At 36.0% G+C, this 19025-nt stretch overlaps 1 protein-coding gene across 1 annotated transcript; it reads left to right on the plus strand.

The window, feature by feature from the left end:
- Positions 1 to 1692: 1692 nt before the first annotated feature.
- LOC104161489 (steryl-sulfatase-like) lies at positions 1693 to 18923 on the plus strand (the record flags this gene model as incomplete). The annotated part of the gene is made up of 4 exons (XM_009699951.1): positions 1693 to 1814; positions 4460 to 4582; positions 10032 to 10455; positions 18776 to 18923. Coding segments are annotated over 4 exons (817 nt in total), but the record flags the coding sequence as incomplete, so codon positions are not given.
- Between the last annotated feature and the right edge of the window lie 102 nt (positions 18924 to 19025).

Genomic DNA, 19025 nt, shown 5'->3' on the forward strand with positions numbered 1-19025 from the left:
AAGGACTTGGGGGTGTTGACTGATGAGAAACTCAACATGAACCAGCAGTGTGCACTCGCAGCCCAGAAAGCCAACTGTGTCCTGGGCTGCATCCCAAGCAGCGTGACCAGCAGGTCGAGGGAGGGGATTCTGCCCCTCTGCTCTGCTCTGGTGAGACCCTCCCTGCAGTACTGCCTTCAGCTCTGGGGACCCCAACACAAGAAGGACACGGACCTGTCAGAGTGAGTCCAGAGGAGGCCATGAAGATGATCTGAGGGCTGGAGCACCTCTCCTGTGGAGACAGGCTGATAGAGTTGAGGTTGTTCAGCCTGGAGAAGAGAAGGCTCTGGGGAGACATTATAGTGGCCTTTCAATACTTAAAGGGGCCTACAAGAAAACTGGGGTGGGACTTTTCACAAAGGCATGTAGTGATAGGACAAGGGGCAATGGCTTTAAACTGGAAGAGGGAAGATTTAGATGAGATATCAGGAAGAAATTCTTCATTGTGAGGGTGATGAGGCAGTGGAACAGGTTGCCGAGAGAAGCTGTGGATGCCCCATCCCTGGAAGTGTTCAAGGCCAGGTTGGATGGGGCTTTGAGCAACCTGGTCTGGTGGAAGGTGTCCCTGCCCATGGCAAGGTGGTTGGAACTAGGTGGTCTTTAAGGTCCCTTCCAACCCAAACCATTCTGTGATTCTATATTCAACACCAATGCTTAGATCACTTCTCTCACAAGGACCAGAACTGCTAAGATCTATGTTCTCTGATGTGAAAATTCAGAATTAGATCTTTGGAGTATGAAGAAATTTCATCATATTGCTTGTTATCAGTAGGTGAAGTTACAGATAGCAAAGAAGTCTGTTGGAAAATTAATGTTTCTGACTATTCAGACTTAGATGATGGGAGCAGTAGTGTGCCTTGAGGTCATGACCATTAATCTCCCAGGTCAGGAACTTATTAGAGCATGCTGCAGCTCCTGACCGGTCTGCATTCCTATTTTTTTCCTGTAGAACTAAGGGTACAGGTTTTCTTCCTGCAGGAACCAATTTTCATCTGCATGATAAGCCAGGTCACAAACCAAGTTTCCCATGCAGATATGGAAAACTGGATGTGCTCCTGGTTCTAATATTGCAGGCATAGTCATGTCAGACATGTAAACATTGTTAATATAGAGCCTAAGACAGAGTCATAATCGTTTGAATCTCCCCTAATAACTAGATACCACCACACAACATTAACCCTACCCCAAAAACACAGCACACTGGGGAGGGAGAAGTGACACGAAGTAGAGAGTAAGGAAGCATAAACTTTCTCCAATCTTTCGCCGTTGCTGAAGCAGAAAGGCCATGTAAGTAGCAAAGTTACAGTTCTGGGTCAAGGAATGCATTAAAAAGGGTTGCAGTACATACATCCAGGTGTCACAGTTTAGTATTGGCCATGAAGAGTAGATGAAAGTGGGGGGAAAAGTTTTTTGGCACAATGCCACAGTGTCTCAGTTCAGTATTGACACCTAGTGTAAAAATATTTGACACCATATTATTTAGAATTGCAACACCACCATGGTTTTGATAATTTGCATACAGTAAGTCTTAACTTGATTTTCCTGGTAGTTTTTGCCTCAGATGCCTTGATCTCACCATGCCCATTTCCAAATAATAAATAATCATCTTTGTATATTCTTTTTTTTTTTTTTCCCCTGCTTATGTTTTTCTAGAACCCCTAATATTGACAGGCTAGCAGACGAGGGAGTGACGCTTACTCAGCATATAGCAGCATCCCCACTTTGTACTCCAAGCAGGGCTGCTTTCCTGACAGGGCGATATCCTATCCGATCAGGTAAAATCCCATTACTTTATATATAAATATTGTATTTTATTTGCAGTAAACTATATGCATTTTTTTCTCTGTCCTTTCTTGATATCTTTATCATTACCAGGTTAGGTACTCATTTCAGTGACTAATAAAGCTCAGCAGAGTTGGTCAACAATTGAAATCTTCCGTATACATGGGAAATTTTCGCATTTTAGAAGAGTTAACACAAAAATAAAGCTTTTTTATTGAGAAAATAATTTTTTTTTTTTCCAAATACTGAGGAAAAAATCTGATTGTGGTTATTTAATGTAAGGAGCAGACAAATTCCATTGACTTCCTTCACTGTCCAAATGACCCTGGGCTCTTTGCCTGCCTCCCCAGTTTCATTCGGACTGCTCCCAGGATGTTGATGGGCTGCCTGAGTGTTGAACGTCACAGAGATGCATCTGGAAAGACACAGTGGAAGAACCTAGTGTAAATCCTCCTGCTCAGACATCTCTGTTTCTACAAAACCTTTTAGTTTAGACAAATGTTATTTTTGGGGGTAAGGGAGAGGGGGGCAGGAAGGACAGTTCATTAACGTAGTCCAGCAACCCTTAAAACTGGGAAGAAGCAAGCAAAAAATTTCCCTCCTTTCTATATTTTTGTTCCATATCTACCCATACACTGTGTTAAGTATCATATGAATACATCCATTTAATAACTTCTGTTACTTTTAACGTACCTGATCCAAAGCTCATTTGAGTCAATGAAGATCCAGTCTGTTTATTTTAGTGTGCTGGGACTGAGCCCCTCAGTGCTTAGCCATGCAACTTTAACATTCCCTTAACATCATTTTTAGCAAGGATCATTATACATTAATCAGATCACTTGTTCATTAGTGATAAAACATCCTGTCCTTGCTTCTGGGAATGAAAGCAAAGCAAGACTCTGGAGCCTACTTGATGTGTTCTTGCTCATTCAAATCAAGTAACAAGCTTCTGCAAAAGTGCTAGCTAATATAACTTGCTAAATTTTCCATTACATTCAGCTGCAAAGGAAAATTTTATATACCTGTTACAGCTTTATTGCTATTAATATTTACTGTAGGTAAAACCACAGGTCACTTTCCATTACGATCCTTGTTCTTATTTCTGAAAAATTAGCATTTGAACTGATTTTTTTCTTAACTGGTCTGCTCTCAGTCGTACCTAATCATTTCCATGTAGGTGCAAAAATTGAACTTCGTCTTAATTAAATCATAAAATTGCTAAATATGGAGTACTTCCAAACATCAGTGAAGAACTAGTAAAGGATTTTTATAGAAGATATTAGAATCATAGTGTGAAAAAAAATGTTAGAAATTTAAAACTCCTGCTAATAGAGCTGGAGAAAAATATTCCAAAATGCAGTATTTGATAAGACACAAACTCAGAGAAAGGTAACAATGAAAAAAAAAATCATGATACTGTACTTTCATTCTGGTAACTTAAGGGAATTACACTGATTTAAGTTAGAAGAGATTGAAGTACATAAATATCAATAAATATGTAATAAATAAAGTATAGATATGTATAGATGACCAAAACTACCTGAACTGTTGGTCAATAAAGCTAGCTGGTGTGAAAAACTGAAGTCAACATTTGAAGGGTACGTTGAGCTCTCCTTAATAAACCAGCCTAACGAGTCTTTTTCTCATCTAACCACAAGGGATACCTGAGGGAAGATTCTGATTGTCTACATCAGTCATGTAACTTTGGCACTGCAATCATGCAGTTGCATAATTCAGACTTCCTGGAGATACATCTGCACTGATTTGCATAGATATTCTGTGTTCTGTCTATATTTGGAGCCAGCTCTCATCTGGAATCCTAGTAATCTAATTTTCATGAACCTGAGCTCTCAACTTCCTTATCCTGAAAGTAGTTTATAAGCTCAAGTTTGTGTTCCTGAGACTCTCAGTAAGTAGAAATTACTGTGCCTTATTTAGATGTTGTCTTGTTAGCTGATACCTGATGCTGATTTAATACATTCGGTGTGCGTTGAGGCATGTTATCTTCATGCCATTGGAGCACTGGTCCTTTCCCACCAAAGCTGAGTGCCCTAGCCGCTCTGTTTCTAGAATCAGACTCTCTCTTGCTCTTTTTTAATCTCATGATATTTACATGCTCAGCTGTGAGACTGCCCTATTTCAACTGCCTTCTCTCAAATAACCTTCAAAAGCTTGTAGAAAGCCACATATGAGGAAGGTGGAAGTTCTGAGGGTAGAACTTGGGAGTGATCTCGCTTAGTCCTCAGCTTCATTCCTTCCCTGTGTACAAGAAAAATAAATTATGCAAGCACAGCTACTTTCAGATATGTTATACCTTAGAACATCTACAGAAGGGGCTGCAGCTGTTAATGTGATGGCTAACCCCATGGTTATAAACACAGAATTTTTTCTCCACTTCTCAATTTATGGATGTTTGGATATCCAATTATGGATATCCAATTATGGATATTCAGTCAATACTGAAAAGACCTTCCTCAGCTAAATGGATGATTGTATCTGCCACTTGCAACATTTAGCATCTGTTGGTAATATGTCATTTAAGTGATACCACCTAAAGCAAAAAAAGTGCATGCAGAAAGAATGAATGGAAATTATTTCACTATATTATCTAAGTCTCATTCATTTTCATTGTATTTAGGAATGTCTGCCTTCTCACGAGTTGGTGTCTTCTTATTTTCTGCCTCTTCTGGGGGACTTCCTTCTGAAGAAATAACTTTTTCCAAACTCCTGAAGCAGCGAGGTTATGCAACAGCTCTAATAGGTAAAATTGCGTACATAGACAGCATTATTTTTCATTCATTTCAATCAAAAGAACATTAGCTTTCCATATAGGCTATTAAGGGTCTGCATTAAGCTTTTTTCCCCAACAGCATAATGAGTTTATTTTTCTGGCACAAAGCTGAGCACATTCCCCTGCATATGTGAAACGCTAATCAGGTAAGTATGTCTAATTCAATTGTATCGTTATAGTCTCATTTTGCAAGGTACTGAAGAAACACGATGAACAAATTGAAAATTAGTCAAGCTTTTGAGAAGTTTTCAGTATTGATAGGAGTTTGGTTACAACAGAGAGACAGTGAGGGATCGATCGCAGCATACAAGTCAGCACAGTGATGGGTTTCATTTCACCAGTTTTCAAATATCCATAAAGTAGATAATGTAGTACCTGAGCTAACTGTCTGGATTTTCAGTCATTAGAAATGAGCATTTCTAGGAAATTTGTCTCATCCTGTGGTAGATGTTTAATATAAAAATGTGTTTCTCTCTCATAATAAAGGTAGTTCAGACAACTAACTGCAGCATAAATAACCAGTGATGGGTAAAGTGAATTCCACTAGATGAATATTAAACAGAATTGGAATGAGTATCATAAAGGTATAACATTTAAATAATATGATTTTTTTTTCCCCTCTAATTTGGCCTCTAACTTACTCCCCACTGCTCATGTTTTAGAAGGTTTTTGTCAAATACCACTTGTATTACATAATGTATTTCTGTACTGGAATTGCCAGGAAATAGTTGTTTAGCAAACATTATACCGGAATGTTACTACATTAATTTAGATGATGGATGCACCCAATTTGATTTTTAAATGTAACAAAATCTTGCAATTTTGGGAGTAATTTTTGTTTAAAAAATCAGGCTGTTTAGCAAGACTAAAAATTCACACCACTGTTCAAAAAATATCTGTATTATTTAGATAACCTATGTTGATGTTCCTAACTAAAAATCCTTCTTAGCTGTACCCCAGTCTTAGAAAGTATAAAATACCTTGATGTCTTGACAGATTTAAACCAGAAAACCTTAACAGAAGTACATTTGGTGCAGGTGTATTTGAACCATAAGCACAAAAAAAACATTCAGAATTTGTCATGTTCATCATGGAGTTAGTTCCTATTGCTCCATGTTCAATTAAAGACTGTAAAACAATCATTTTTCTGTTTGTAACAAGCGCTGTAATACAACTCATTTTCTGGGGCTGACCTAGTTAATGTTCTTTTTTTAACTACTTTCACTGCAACATGACAGCTTGCCACTTAGATCTCCAGAAGTTGTCTCCATGATGCTTAATGAACAATTCTTCCAAGTGGCCGGAATGATAGCTATGAGACCATAAGATGTAATATTACCATATCCTTAGAGTATAATGAAGGCTTCCAGAAATCAAGAAGTGCATTAAAATTAAGGATAAAGCATATGTAAATGACAGAAAGAAAAATTATGTAGATTTGAAGACTAGATAGGCAGACTCTGATTCCCAGCCAACCCATTTTCTGCCTCCACTGGTATTCTTATCACATCATATTGGTCTAGGTCAGGGAGTCTTTGCTTGGTTCAGTTGAACTTAGCAGTTCCCAAACAATTAATTGTCAAATCCTGCACTGGTGATGGATTGGCATAAGGGTAATTTGAAGCCTTTCAGTTCCTCAAGCCTGTACTGTCACTTCTTTTTTTTTTGCCAAGTTTCTCTCCCCTTTGCTCTCTAAGGACATTTTTTTCTTTCCTATATGCATTTTCCTTTCTTTTTAATTTTTTTTTCCCCTCCTCTGAATATATGCTTCCTCTTGCTTGATACGTCCCTAAGTATATTTTAGCTATAAATCTACTTTATGTATACACTTTTTTACCTCATTGTTTTTCCCCTGTGACACAAAGAAGGTGACATCCAATAGATCTGTCAGGAAGAGACACAGTCAGAAGATATGCAACAAAACCAGGTTTTCTCAAAAAAGGCAGATGCATTGAATATTTAATATTTCATCAGTTAAAGATCCTGGAGAGTAGCAAGAAATGTTGTTTTGTAGGAAGTAGCTATTCATAATGCAAAAATTCCACTGCAAGTAGGTGGGTATTATTTTAACTATTGCTATACTCAATTACAGTTGAGGAAAGGTCAACTTTTCTTCACTACTGTTACCCAGTGTGTTCTATGGCATCCAGAGAAGTTTAAAATCCACCTATGTAGCTTATCTCCAAAGTCTGAAATACTGATGGATAAACTGGAAGTTGTATCTTTCCTCCAGAATGAGGTGGTGTGGTATTTGGACACGTGACAGTCCAACTCAGTCTTCAGATTACTCCCTTTCCAACTGTCTGAGGGAAAAGTAGATGGGAAACATGGATTTTTGCAGCCTTTCCAGCATTCTGGGTTCTGAAAAACTGAGTTCCAAATGAAGTTTCTTGGCTGAATAGGACTTGCCTCTCATTTCCACCTGCCTTTCATTGCATTGCTTTTGCTCTGCAGAAATCTCAATTGTGGCCAAAGGAGAGGGGGAAAAAAACCCTAGATCTCAAACTATTAAGGTATTAATAATTTACAATTAACAGCATGGATTTCACTCAAAAGCTTGGTAGAATCTGCTGAAATGCATGTGATGCTTGTGTGAAGTGTCCATACTATGAAGCTTCACTTGGCAAAGAGGTGAGAGCATTTTGCACCGCTGTCAGATTCAGAAGAGCCCCAGAGTGTAAAGCACATTGCAATAATGTGTTGAAATGCTAGCTCAAGGCAGGGGTTATTGTCACAAGGAGTGAAACAAAACATGTGTTGTAGACCCAGTCATCACTTGCTCTTTCAGAGTAGCACAGGATCTATCAAAACCCTCTACCTCATCAGCCATTTGAGGGTGGCAATTGTGTCTTTCCATCACAGCTGCAGATACAATTTGAACCAGTGCTTCTGTTGCTTTTCCCAGCTAACCTGCTGTTTGCTTTGTTTGGCTTAAGTTGCTTCTGAACAAATCTTTTTTTCAAGGCCCAAGTTCATCTTGACATTGAACAATTTGTTGTGCTTTCTAAAACCCTTTCGATAAAAATAGGTCCTATATTTTCCCCTGTCCTAATTTGCTGTTGCAAGATTCTTCTGTCCTGGCTTGCAATGTCTAGTTATATTGAGATCCGGTTTAAACAAGCTTCTTTATATCATAGTAAATTACCTTGAAGGTATACTTAATTTGTTTGTGTTTCTTTTTCTTTTTTTTTTTTTTTTTCTGAATTATAGGTACTTTGAGATTGACAAATAACAGCAAAAAAATAAAAATTAAAGCTTTAAGATAATTTATATTCATGATTATAAGCTTCTACCTTTATTTCAGTTATCTAACTTGATGAGAGTTTTTTCATGGTCACCTTGCTACACATCTGGCTTTACGATATTCCATAAAAACAATTCTGTAAACCTAAGAGAAAACATTGAAGCATTTATTTCCCAAAATCTGTATCTTTGCTTGCTGGGAATCAAATTCAGAGTTGCAGTCTTAGCTAGCCATTTATGGCAGCATTATAAAATCTAAAAATTCAGTACAGTGGTCTACTTTGCTGTTTTTGTAATCAGCCACAATAATGTTCACTGGACCATGTCAAAAGTACTGATGAGAGCCATTCGTCCCGCAGAAAGCAGAGTACTGCCTCAGGTGAGGGGCCATCTGACAGTAAGTGGGAAAACTTCTGATGGGATGAGAAAGCTGTAGAGGCCTCCATTTCACTGGCACATAAGCAGACCTGAAAATGTTTTTATACCTGCTTCTATGATATACAGAAGGTATTTCTAACCTAAGACCATCAAGAGATATACGAGGAGAACTGGACTCAACTAAGCGTTCAGTTAGACTCAAGATTTCTATGGTATTTTTCTCCACCTTTGCTGACAGGTGGACTTAGGCACATGGCATTCTCATCCCATACCTTAGTTCTGTCATTTGTGAAAGAGAAATAATGACATTGAGCCCATTTACTAGGTACTATTTCAAAAAATCAGAACTGATCCTCATCTTCACCTCTGTGGTACTGCAGTACCCACATTTGTCATTGCCAAAGGCAGAATTGTAGGACGCATATACTGCTCCCTAGACCCAGGAAATGCTCAGGACTGCCTGCATCAGGGCTCTTTCTTACAGATGTGTAAAGGCTGGGATGGTTCAGGAAAGAGGAAAATTCTGTATCTGCTTTTTTCCTTTTATATGCTTTCTACCATGTGTATTCTGAAGTCTGTGGAACAAAATATTTCAGATTTCTTTGGGCTAGATTATGGGGTTGAGGACATACTGGATTTGTGTGGATTTTTTGTTTATTTCTTTTAAGATCACAGCTCCTGAATTATGCTGGTCATGTTTAGGTATTTGATTCAGAAAAAATAAATAAAACTTGGTGCAACAATATACAGCCATCTGTTTGGTCAAGGGAAACAAGTTTTGTCAAATATTCAACACATTTTCTTGCTGAGACCAAAGAGCATATCTCTAGCCATAATTTATGTCAATAGGCTCAACTGAATTTTTTTTTTAATTATGCCTTTGAATTTAAATAACAGCTACCAAACAGTAAAGTCAGTTGCACTAAGCAATGCATAAGCATATGGTAAGGGGTTGTACCTGAGTCAAGAACGAATTATCTAGATACTTACTGTAATCAGCACGAACATAGATTATACTACTATGATGCAAATAAGACTCACTCTTTTCTTGTGTCAGTATCCAACATTATTGCAGAATTAGAATGATTTCCTAGTGAGACAAAATGCTGTGATAGTATTTGTCAGTAATTTGTTACTGTTTTTTCTTTTTTTACTTATATATATATAAAAAATATGTAGCTAAATAAAAAATAATATCCCTTATTCTCTCTATGTATGTTTATAGTGAGGGAGATCGGTAATTTCAGAGATTTTGTAATCATTTAAATAGTAAATGCCTTGGTAATTTCACTATTTTTGATTTATTTCCTGTTTGTTACTGATTTGTTCTTTTTTTTTAAAAAAAAACAACTAGTCAAATGTGGATGATTTGCCAGAAAAATTTCAGAAGAGATATTTCGTAACTCTATATTGACTCTTCCTAAGAAAACAGTAGCTGCTACAAAATGGTATTTTCTTATGACTACTTAACTACACAGGCACAAAGTCTTCATTTTCAAAGTTAACTACCTGTTAGTGCTCTGTTGCTCTTCAGTGACCTGCAAGCCCACTCAGAATTTAATGGTCTCCATCAGGAGCTGTGCCAAACTATTCCTAACTAAAACAAAGAGGCAGACATAAAACAAAGTCTTTGATGAAGGCATAGAGTAAGATTAGATCAAAAATAGGGATCCACACAATAAATGCTGGAGGCGGGGGCATATCAGTCAGATAGTGACAGTTTCATGTTTGGAATAGCGCACATTATAAGTCTTATGATTTAACTTCAAAAATACTCCTTGTCCTTCTCTCTTTGTAGGAAAGTGGCATCTTGGGATGAACTGTGAAAGCATTAATGACTTCTGTCACCACCCTCTCAGTCATGGATTTGATTACTTTTATGGGCTTACCGTGACCAATTTTAGAGACTGCCAGCCTGGCCAAGGCAGCGTATTTTTAAAAGGAGTTCAGAAATCCCTTGTCGTCCCAGTCCAAATCGCTGGAATCACCCTGATCTCTTTGGCAATAGTGCAGTACATTGGCCTCTTCAAAGTACCTGTCCAAGCATTGGGTTACTGCTTGTTGATAACTGCTATTTCACTTGCGGTTTTGATTTTTTTCTTTTATCACTTTCGACACTTGAACTGCTTCTTAATGAGGGACCATCAGATTATCCAACAACCGCTATCCTATGAGAACCTTACTCAGAGACTGACAAAGGAAGCTGTGCAGTTTATAGGAAGGTAGGTTTCTAACTGTGTTATAAGTTAATGCTGGCATTTTATAATGACGATACTTCTGAAAAAGTAGAAAAAAAATGTGAACTGGTGGACATGAGGAATATGTTGTTATATATTACCATCACTTTTTTCCTTTAAAAGATGACTGAAGTTAATCTTTTTAGTGAAAGTGACTGTTTTTTCTATTGGATATCTCATTATTTTCTCTATAAAAATTAAAACTATTTATGTTTACATGCTTCAGAAAAAATTTTCAAAAAACATCTAACTTTTTAGGACTTTCATTCTTTATTTCCTGTAACTTGAAATATGAAAAATGTTTTGTGGTGTGACTTAATTATGTGAAAGCACAATGCAGAGTCATAATCCATGACTCTTCTGGAGTGGGAAACTGTTCTTCATCATTGATTTGGTGCATCCATTAAATGACAATCATAAGGCCAATTTTTTAAGATACTGTCATTTTAGATGCCTCCACTTTTATGCCAGATTTATCTTGAAAAGATTTGATTTAGAGAAGGTAGGAAATAAATATTTTTTTGAAAGCAATGATTTTTTTAATAGCCATCACATTGAGTCACCTAAACATTGGATATATAAAATCATCCTAAGTCATTCTTAATTTTTGCAAAGTTAGTTACTTTGGTGTAATTGTCATCACAGGGCCTTTAATGGGAACAAATTTTAAAAGTGTACATTTGTGTATTCTGAAATATAAATCAATATATTTGGAGCAAAAATATTTAATATTTAATATCCATTTAACTTCTTGAAAAATATGCCAACACATTTTTCTTGGTGACATTTGAAACGAGTTGCACTATTTCTAAAAATAGTTAATCAAAAGTAAAAACATGTTCTAAGACATAACAAGTCCCTTAATTACTATTCTAAAAAGTATGTTCCAGGTAGTTAATGTGAATACATTCACATGGTTTTATTGCTGAATGAAAACTTACACCAAAGAATCTGAGGCTAAATTTTCTAAACTTAATGAGACTGCATGCACTAGTCAAGACTGTTAGCAAGAAAAAATGTTTATCTAAAATCTTAATCTCATACTACAGTTTTTCTATCCTTTCTATCATCGTAAATGTTTGATGTGGCCATCTCTACTCATGATACCACAATAAAATAGTTTTTATATCAAATGTCTTTAAATTACTAAGTCTTCCCAGCAGTCAACATTCTCATGAGTATTTACAAATAAACTTAAACAGCTTCATTTCCTCTTGGCAATGGTGACAGAAAGATCCCTTCTCATCTACATTCTAACTAGTAAACAAAGCGAAGTACTTTGTTTACTACAAGCATATACACCTGTACCCCCCTTCGAAAATTGTTGAGAGGTTATTTGCTTAGTGACCAAGCATTTGGTGATTTTAAAAGACTCTTGAGTACATTAACTGTATGTTGGCGGATTCTTCCATGATTTACAAGCATGTAATGCGCCTGTAGGGATTTGTAATGTTTTGGGTGTCTCTGAATGTTTCATTGATTTCAATGCAGTGACAATAAAATGGTAGCCCCAAAACAGGTGAGTTCAAGATTGGAAATCAATGCTAGAAAACTAGTAACTATTTTAACTTTATGAATATTCATAATGTGCACAATGTTATTGTATAGTTTAGTCGGTGTTTAGAGCTGGCAAAACACTGTATCATCTAAGTCAGCATAGCTTTGTTGACTGAGCTGGAGATAAGTAGCTTTATATCAGCTGGGCACTTGGCCCCATTTCTCAATGTAGTTTCCAGACAAAAGTGATATTAAACTGAAGTCAAGGTTAATAGTACATATATATAATTTACAATAAACTTTGTTACAGGAATGCTGCAATTATAGTGAGAATTATAACCCAGACAATTCAGAGTCAATGTTAAATTAAAGAATATCCAAGCACATTAAGGTATTGAGAAGCAATTAAGGCATTCGAGCAATCTTAACTGTGCCCTGTAGTGAATTCACATGCAAAGTATATGACCATAAATCTTGCTTCTGGGGATAGGAGTAATTAGATTAATATTCACTGAACTGATCTGTCCCATATATTAGCGTGAGCAACAAAATCAATATTTGCTCTGACACATTGGTTCTGACGTTATATAGTTCACACTTGTCAACTCCAGTGCACCAGTAGACGATTGGTTTTATGGCTAGTCTACTGACTTTGGCCATTTGTAAGAGAATGACCAGGTTGCAACCAGGTTGCAGCAGCAGTCAGATATCTGGCACTCATAAGTGAAGGGCCGCTGGGTTTTTGGAAGCCACGGTTGCCCCAGTGCTTTCTTGTCATTCCATTTCTTTCAGTGAGCAGTCTCCCTCAACCCTCCTTTAGCCACATGTTTGACTCAACACTTGATTTGTCATACAGGCTTCTTTTGTTTAGATAATACAATAAGTAGCAAGCTCAGTCCTGTACACCAGTAATCTTTGTACACAAGTATATCAGAGTTCAAACAATCCTGAATTTAAAGAATTCGGAGTCATTTGCCTTAACTGGTTCTTAACATACATTTTATCATAAAACTGAAAATCACCAGCTGTCATGCATGTTTTAATTGGTTAATTGTCTTTACAATAAATATATGATGAAGCTCCAATCTTCAACAGCAATTGTACTTCCTATATAGCCCTTTTATGCTATATTTATATATAATGTATATGAATATATAGTTACATAAAAATTTCAACATAAATCTATGTACGTTTATTATACCTATTACCTATATTACCTTTATAAGTTCTTCAGAGTTCAGGCCATGGACTTCCTGACGTTATTCTCTTTTCTAGCTATTTCTTAGTCATATTGTCAGCTTTATGACTTGTTACCATGTATATAGTCATTAGATTTTGTATTTTTCAAGTTTTTCTATAATTTCTTCATAGCATATAGTTATGTGCTGTTATACTTACCTTGGTCTGTTTTTTGGAGAGGTGGTATTGTATTTGTTCTTCGTTAGTCTAGTACATGTGTCTTACTGTTTTCATTTGTTCCTAGGTAGACTGAAAGAGAGCAAATACAAAATTCAATGCTCAGAAATGGTACTGGAGAAGAATATGTACAATTACAAGTGTCAGATCTAGTGTGTGAAAACAAATACTAATTTAGTTTCTCATCCTAATTGTAAGTGGGCAGGTCAGATCAGTGTTTGTTAATTCTAATTACCTTTTCCCAAGAGCAACTGTGTGTACATGTTGTGAACCTGTCAGAACACTCTGTAGACATTACGATATATTTGAAAGTCAAATGGATGTTAATTATTTCATGTTAGGTTCAGTGTGGTTGTCACTTGTACGTCTTCAACACGTCCTTTAATGACCAGCTGCACAGGCAATCCAAATTTGGAAAATGCCACAGACTAGTTTCTAACGTATCAGAAATTAACAACACAAAAGTACCACTCTATGATACAGAATACCTCTTTGACAAATTCGTATAACTGATCACAATTAATAAGAATATTTAAAAAAAAATTCCTAATGAAATCTAACTTCTGGAAAATAGTATTATGTTCCTTTTGAACAAAAAGCTAACAGGAAGAAGCTGTGAATTCATATACTTTAGGGCTATCTGAAAAGGAAAGATTTAAGTCATTTAAGAATGATCAAGGACCTAACTAGTTCTGCGATGAGTGACAGACTGCATTGTAAATGAAACACTTCTAAAAAGCAGTAGATCTGTATACTGGGCTCCAAAGTTTTGCAAGGGAGAGGGATTTAGTAATGAGTATAATTTGTAGTAGATGAGAAATTTTTTCCCCCATGCTTATGAGAATGTACTTTTTGAAGGGGAGAACAAAGGTTACATGGAAAGGAAATAAAAAATATGAATTGCATACCTTAAGTGTTTAAAGGAAGAAATAGGCATGAAATTAGACATGTCAAATGTATCTTGTCTATTTGCATGGAAGAATCATTTCACAAATGCAGATATAGTAGTAACACATCCTACTTTTAATATCTTCTAGAAAGAGTCAGATTTTCCATATTTTTACATTTTTTTTTTTCTTTCTTATTCAATTTTCAACATCTTTTCTGTTTTTGATAAGTTAACCCCAAGTGGTCTGGTGTTCTCTTTTCTGATTTTGAAAACCTTTGAAAATATGAGATCAGTGTTTCAAGGTGTGTCTTTTAAAGAGTAAGACAGAAATATTCATTCATGGATTCATTCGTGCTAACACGGATTTTAGCCCTGTTAGTGGTCAGAACAAAACAAAATCCAGCTTGTAGGACAAAGTCCTGCTTTGATTCAACTAAGCCAAGGTTTACCTTTTCATTTCATTAAGCCAAGAAGGCTTAATGAAGTGCATTCAGCCAGTCCCATCACAACAACTACTGTGTAATTGGTGATCTAATCTGAAAGTAGAAGAGGGAGCCATGGGGAATAAGCATTGAATGAATTTATCCACTGGGGGGGATATTGAATAAAAAGAATGTTTTTAGTGAAAGGAGAGTTACAGGAAAGGAAAAGTTATGTTTGCATCTGCCTGTGCCAACACACTGTTACGTATTTGTGCTGAAAATTATGTACTTCAGCATTTTTGTTTTCTTTCATCTTAACTGTGACTCTGGTGTACTGTGGCTATATAAAAATGACATATTGATGCACATTCAATAAGTCTTATTAAATCACAGGTGTGAAATCATAGAATCATAGAATCATTATGGGTGGAAGAGACCTCAAAGATCATCAAGTCCAACTGTATACCCGATGCCACCATGCACCCTAAACCCACTAAACCATGTCTTGAACCGCCACATCTAAACGTTTTTTGGACACCTCCAGGGATGGTGACTCCACCACCTCCCTGGGGAGCCCGTTCTATATATTATATAATCATATCTATTTCAAATAGTTCTTTGCAGGCTATTTCAGTCTTATGGGTGAATTAAATGGAATTTATAAGACTTTGGGGATTACAGAAACAATTGTTAACCCAATTTTAACACAGCACAGTGTTCGTCCTGCTCAGGCAAAGCCAAGTATGTCTGCTTTTATAGTCAGCTGCTGTGAATCATAGTATCTTCACTGGTATCGGGGCGGGGGCGGAGTGTGTGTGTAGTGGTCTAACAGGTTAAAAATATGTACTTTATGACAGAATGTGCAGACAATTTCACATCTAGCAAAAAAAAAAAAAGTTGTTCAAAAACATCGTACTTGTACATCATATTAAAGGTTAATTTAGAATTTCTTGTGAAAAAGTAAAATGGATCCCTGTCATGGCATGTTCCCATCTAGTTGACAGTACAGAATGATACTTGAAATCTCAGTTTAATTTGAGAAGTGCAGGCCAACAAATTCAGAGTCCCACCTGTGCTCTGCTGCAGTGGTCTTAGATCAACATGAACGCATAGAAAAGCAAACAAAATTACCCAAGGAGTTTTCAATGCAGCAAGCATTTAGAGCAAAATTGCAGGAAAAAAGTTAAAAGACCATGTGTGAAGCGCAAAGTCTGATTAGTTGTAACTTGCTCTCTCACCCACTTTAAAGCTGTGTTTTACTGCTTAAGCCTGAACTGAATCCTTGAGTAACGTAAAAACTCCTCACATGAAAAAAGAAGAACCGAGTACTGTGCAATGCAGAGGAGTCATCAGCAAGGTGATGCTTTTAGATGTTTTCAAGATCAGTTAAACACACGTTAAAGAATATCTTATGTCAGATATGTGTAATCTCTCTAGCTACTCAGTAAATTGAAAAGACTGTGTGATTCATGTTGGGATAAAAAAATTTACTATATTTGAGTAAGTGAATCTCACATCTTTTGAAACTGAAGTTCTGTATGTTTGAACTGTGTAAAAGATAGTGGCAATACATTTTTGAAGGAGCTGTTTACTGAAGTGATTCAGGAGTTAAGCTGTTATTGTCAAATTTCTGTCCTGCCTACTAGCTGATATTTTCATTCCATTTTCAAGGTCACAGTAAAGGTAGTCAGTTATGATTCTCTTCAAAGAGTTTTGGCAGGAGATAAATAGCTGCCTGTGATCTTTTATAGGACGTTAATAGGTGAGACACTTCTCCACCTGACAGCAAACTGTCAATCAGAACCTGTCAATTTGAGTTGCAAAGAAGAGAATGATGTAGTGCCCTTCCATATCCATCATTGATTCGATGACTCTTCATGAAAGTTAGATCTTTGTTTTGTTTTTTTTAAATGGAACTGACACAAAAAGACCCTGAGTTGTTATCTCTCGAAAACAGCGTTTATTGTGGAGGCTTTTGATACTTACTTTCAGCAACACAGGTATACATTTAGAAGTATGTACTCTCTCTGTGACATTAGAATGAGGCAGTTTGCATGAAAAGTAAATTGTACCTACACCATTATAAGTATAAGTAAATTTTGCGGTGTTTTACCCTAGAATTTTTATATTACTCTCAATTCAGTGGAATGTGTTTGAGGAAAAAGTCAAAGGTAATCCCATGCAGGAAAAAATGCAAGTTGCAAAACAAAAATCATCTGCCTTGCAGAAATGTACTTTAATGAAAGGTCAGTGTTACATTAATATACATATTAAATATTAAACTTATAACTAGACATCTTTTTTACTTGAAGCACTGATATTTTCTGGTTTTTAATTGACTCAGAAGTCTTGTGTTATTTGTTGCTACAGTAATGAAAGGTTGTCACATGTGTGACCTCTCAAATAGCAACAAAGACAACTTTGTGGAAAGTGTATCTTTTATGAAAAATACTGTCTTTTCTTTTTTTGAATCTGTACTTTATAATACTAGGATAATACAGGATACATACAGGGAATTCAAATAATTTTGTTTCCATTTTCCACATGAAAAATATTCTATTTATTCTGTCATTTTTTGAAAAAAGAGGAACTTTTTATGAAGAAAAAGTCCCGGTCAGAAACACATTTATCAAGTGAGTAATCTGGATAAAAGTTTCCCATTTTGTGTTTATGTACTGCTGCATATGCCAGTAAAAAAGAAAGCTTTAACCATGCAACTTGTATAAAAACAAATCTAATCAAGGAGAGAGGAAAAATGGATCATAAATATACTAGATTAAACCTAGTTATCTTTCCTTAAGCGTATACTACTTTCCTTAAGAATAACTTATTGATGTCAGATGAATCCATTTTATTAAAAGACCTTTTCAGGTTCTAAAGGTTAGAATTTATTTTTTTTTTCATTTTAAAGAAACAGTTTGTATGTGCATGTCTGTATTGTTCCTCCTCTCTTTGAAGGGTGGATGAATCAACTGCATGAGGAAATATATAGTCTCCCTTTGATGTTGATGTGAATCACAGGTATTACCCGCCACAGATTGCTGAGGGAAAATATGGTAAATAAACCCCAAAATACTCTGTAATTAGCTGTATGCTTTAGGGTAAGATCCAGACAAGTTTTCTGGGTAGTGCTTTTGTGATTCAACTGATATTTACAATATGCATAATGTAATACAAATGCTGTTAAAGCAGTATAGCTCTTACTGTATAGAAGTAAATTTGGCTAGTAGTGAACGATTTAAGTAAAGTTCTATAAATAATGCATAAGGAAAAGTTCTTACTTGAGCTGTGCTTTTACAGCCTACTGGAACTGATTGTAAGTATCGTGTTGACAGATCACATGAACAGCAAAATTTACGGAGTTTATTTGTTGCAGTCTTTCTTTTGTATCAACTCAAATGGAGACTCTTTTTTACTGTGAGAAGAAAAATCTTTATATTAATGTGTACTTGGAGGTTACTTACTCTTTGGTACAACATACTTGTAGTCTTATGTACTTACACACACACAGAGCATTAAATGACAAGAGATTTGGCCATATACCTTAGTCCAAGATAAAGAAGGAGGAAAAGTACTAGTATACTTGATTTAATGTAGTTAATGATATTATGGTATGTTTGACCCTGGTCCTCATAATAGTGTAGTTGATCAGCTTCCATATGACCTTGTGAGGTAGGTAGTTGTATTTCACGTATATATGTAGTTCTCAAGGTGTGTTTTTGAACAGCAAACATATTCAGACTTTTAAATACATACTTGTAAAATGAAGAGAGGTGGTTGTAGCCAGAAACTGCTAGGTTCTTGGCTTTAAACAAGCCCTCTTTCTATATATATAGGAAACAAGAATTAGTTAGATTTTGTCATTTATTTTTGCTTTCAATTCAGTATACAGTTAAGAATGGCATTTTTACTCTGTGTATATGTGTGTGTGTTTTCAGGATTACCCTGTAATCAGTTACAGTATTCCTTTTCCTGCTCTTTGTTTTTGTTTTGAGCCCTACTGTAGAAAGATTTCTTGTAGAAATTTTGTTATTAAGTATACTAAGGTTTTGGATTTTTGTTTTATTTTGTTTTTTTCCAGGAACACTAATGCACCATTTCTTCTTGTCCTGTCTTATCTTCATGTCCATACTGCTCTATATGCTTCAAAAAATTTCAGAGGAAAGAGCAAGCATGGTTTATATGGGGATGCAGTGGAGGAAATGGACTGGAGTGTAGGTATGTTACATGTGCTTCTAACAGCAATGGGGGGAATTCATGGAAGACTTACATTCATGTCCGTCAAATGCAGACTTCTGCAATTTGGATGTCTACAGTATATCTGACATACT

This window comes from Cariama cristata, unplaced genomic scaffold (assembly GCF_000690535.1).
Source record: "Cariama cristata isolate BGI_N322 unplaced genomic scaffold, ASM69053v1 scaffold10385, whole genome shotgun sequence".
Lineage (NCBI taxonomy): Eukaryota > Metazoa > Chordata > Aves > Cariamiformes > Cariamidae > Cariama > Cariama cristata.